This window comes from Phaethon lepturus, unplaced genomic scaffold (genome assembly GCF_000687285.1).
Source record: "Phaethon lepturus isolate BGI_N335 unplaced genomic scaffold, ASM68728v1 scaffold11425, whole genome shotgun sequence".
NCBI classification, from domain to species: domain Eukaryota; kingdom Metazoa; phylum Chordata; class Aves; order Phaethontiformes; family Phaethontidae; genus Phaethon; species Phaethon lepturus.
In genome coordinates, this window is record NW_010542683.1 from 32,255 (window position 1) to 35,389 (window position 3,135).

Genomic DNA, 3,135 nt, shown 5'->3' on the forward strand with positions numbered 1-3,135 from the left:
CTTTCCCCATTTCCACCCTCCCAAACTTCAGCCCATTTACAAAAAAAAACAAAAAACCAAAAAACCTCACTAAAACCCACACCAAAACAAACAAATGAGAAATTCTTACCCTTTAGACTGGCCATTAGCACGATTTTCAAAAAATTTTATCTCCAAAATATCATTTACCCCCAGGGAGTGAACTGCTTCAGTTAAGTCTTCATCTGTTGTCCACTGAAAAATATTTTTAATATTAAACTATGAAAGCTTATCTAATACACCATGAAAAGGGCAACTAAGTTTTCCATGCCTTTTTTTTTTTTGGTGTGTGAAATTGGTCAAGAGGAGTACTTTATTCAGGCTATCAATATTTTCTGTCTTTTGGAAAGCAGTCATTCATATTTTACAATTCTCAGAAAATTAATTTTTAAAATACACACACTTCCCTATATGCTACATTGCATCAAATTATTTGAATTTAAGTAACTTTTATTTCTGAGAGTGCAAGGCTTCAACTGAACTATTTCAGTACCTGTTACTTTTTCCACACCTGATCCATTTTTTCTCCCACAGATTCTATTATTTACACACAAAAGTCAATTTTAAATGCCATGTTAACCAGGTGCTCTTTACAAGAACTTTGACTAATGAGACCTTTGTGAACTACGTATTATTTGCACAAAAATAGCAGGATTTACAGAGAAAAGAAGGGAAACTAGTACAGAAACTATGGTCAGAAACAACTGCTTCTACTTAACCAAACCTACTTCCTCTTAAGTACTACATAAAGTTTAACAATTTCACTCATATCCAAAGATACACAAATACACCAATACTTATAATTGTCTTCCTACTTCTGTAACTCCATCACCTCTTTAAATTTCATATGGGAAGTGCAAAGTAGGTTTTCAAGATTCTGAACTACTTATCTGAACTCTCTCAAATCAAGGCTTCTGTTAGAAATTCAACAAATTACTCTCCCCAGAGCTAAATGCAAAGAAAGCAAACACAGTAACAATGATAAAGTAAATAAATGCACTTTTTGTGTATAACTTCATTTGTGATGCCAAATAATGAGTCATAGGTACAAACTGCTGCACACTGGGCCACCTGCTTTAGAAATTGTGACATTTGACTTGGATTTCAGCTAATTCATGTGTGTTTTACTGATTCCATTCATACATTTTAGAATGGTACAACTGTTAAGTCAACTGCACCTTTACTTACCTATTGGCTCCTGAAATTAGGGTACTGTAGTAAGTAATGAAAAAACACCTAAGCACCCATAAAGCAGTCTTTTCCAAGTTTAGCACTAGTAAGAAATTAATCAGATGGGAAAAAGCCCTGAATGACGCTTTTCACACATGGGCTTGGAAGAATGCAATTTCAGGTAAACAGATATAAACTCCGGTTAATTCAGCTACTGACCAGCTCTTGCACTTTCTTTGCTTGACTGCAATTGATTTTAAAATGCTCTAATGCTAACAGTAATTGTCTTAAGGATAACCTCAGTTCAGCAAGTTATCCCAAACCTGTTACTCCTAGGACAGCAGAAATAAGCCTCAAGGCAAATACCTGAAAACAGTTGTGTTGCAAGAGTCACTGCCCTGGAAAAAGGGAAGTGGAAAAAGGTCCTGGAAAAAGGTGAAACATAATTTCCAGAAAATCCCAGAGAACCTTCCAGTTCCTTTTTAAACTAAAACTTCAGCAAGGGTTTACTAAAAAATAGTTTCATTCAGTAGGCATAAAGTATTTGATCCTTTTTCATGCAGTTCTCTGAAAACCTTAAGAATGGTAGCACAAATACCCCTTTGTAACACTTAAAACACAAAAGGAAACTTTTGAAGTTCATATTTATTGAACATTTTCTCAATTTTTTTTTTAGACATCAAGACAGCTCCAGATAGGCTTACTAAATTTCAGGTTAAAGAAAAAAAACAACAAAACCAAAACACTTGTTTTGCTGTACTCTAATATATTTACAAAGAATATGTTCATAATTTAAAAATTCCTGGCTACACCTAAATAGTAATAAGATACCTACCCAAGTAAGATTTCCAATGTACAAGGCAATTCTTTTTCCAGTATAGGTATAAACAACATTTGGTGCAGCTCCTTTACCGACATCATCCCCAACAGATGGTGGGAGAGAATCCATGTAATCACGATCTTCTGGGGCATCTCCATTATTCGCAGATGGAGAAATTACATCATCGTATAAATCAATCTGATCATGTCCACCATATTCAGCTTCCTAAATACAAAAGACACCTTGATTATATTTAACATTAAACACTCTTAAAACTTACTTGCAACCAAACACTGTGATAGTTGCCACATTCCACGGACATGGTAGGTCTAATCCAACACCTACACAGCATCCCTGCTGAAATGCTACCCCCCCAAGTTTCATCCACATTAAAGGATATAAAATTCTTATGACTTCTATTATATTCTAAACTGACAGGGGAAAAAATACCCACAAAAGATACCTCTGGCCAGTTTTGCAATACTTTTGCCCTTGTAATATAAAAAGAAATCCAAAAATCCCACAAGCCCTACTCCCAGAATTGGAGACATGAGCAAGCATGAGCAACGTGCAAAATGAGAGGCCAACATCCGTTCTCAAGCAAATCCTTTTTTCCATCAAAACATTTGGTAGAGTGAACAGACCAAGATTCAAGAGTCCTACTGACAAATTCAGCATTCTACCATTCAGATTTCTACTGCATTCCTAACTTGATTTTTATCTCCTCATTCACAGAGGAGCCAGACAGGGACAAAATCCTATTTTGTTTCATTAAATTTAATAAACCCAAGGGTTTCTATTTATTAACAATTTATTTATTCATGGGCTACAGAGGGACTACTCTACAGCATCAAGGCAGCCTCTGGAATATTTTGGTTCAGAAAAGCATTGTAGGGTTTTGGAGTGAATCCATCTCTTCTCCCTTGGGCTGGTACAGGTTACAGCACAGTTCTGGCCAAGTGAACTAGATTCCTTTCAGAGGGAAAGGGAATGAGAGTTTCTTTCCAGCAGCTCTGCTTCATGTGCTCAGCAACTGCATCCTACCTGCTAAATGGGAACAGACAGGTCAAGATCAATCAGTGGTCCTTCAGACCGCTTTGAATCATAGGTGTGGTAGGAATATTTGG

The 3,135-nt window shown here is 36.1% G+C and overlaps 1 protein-coding gene across 1 annotated transcript in view; it reads right to left on the bottom strand.

Annotated features, from left to right (window-relative positions):
- CPSF6 (cleavage and polyadenylation specific factor 6, 68kDa) overlaps positions 1-2,330 on the bottom strand; it is a 17,857-nt gene extending 15,527 nt beyond the window's left edge. The window contains exons 1-3 of the mRNA XM_010288111.1: positions 2,289-2,330; positions 2,024-2,233; positions 110-213 (exon numbers count right to left, since the gene is read on the bottom strand). Of these exons, the coding sequence (XP_010286413.1) occupies positions 110-213; positions 2,024-2,233; positions 2,289-2,330 (356 nt within the window). The remainder of the gene's footprint in view (positions 1-109; positions 214-2,023; positions 2,234-2,288) is intronic.
- Positions 2,331-3,135: the final 805 nt, after the last annotated feature.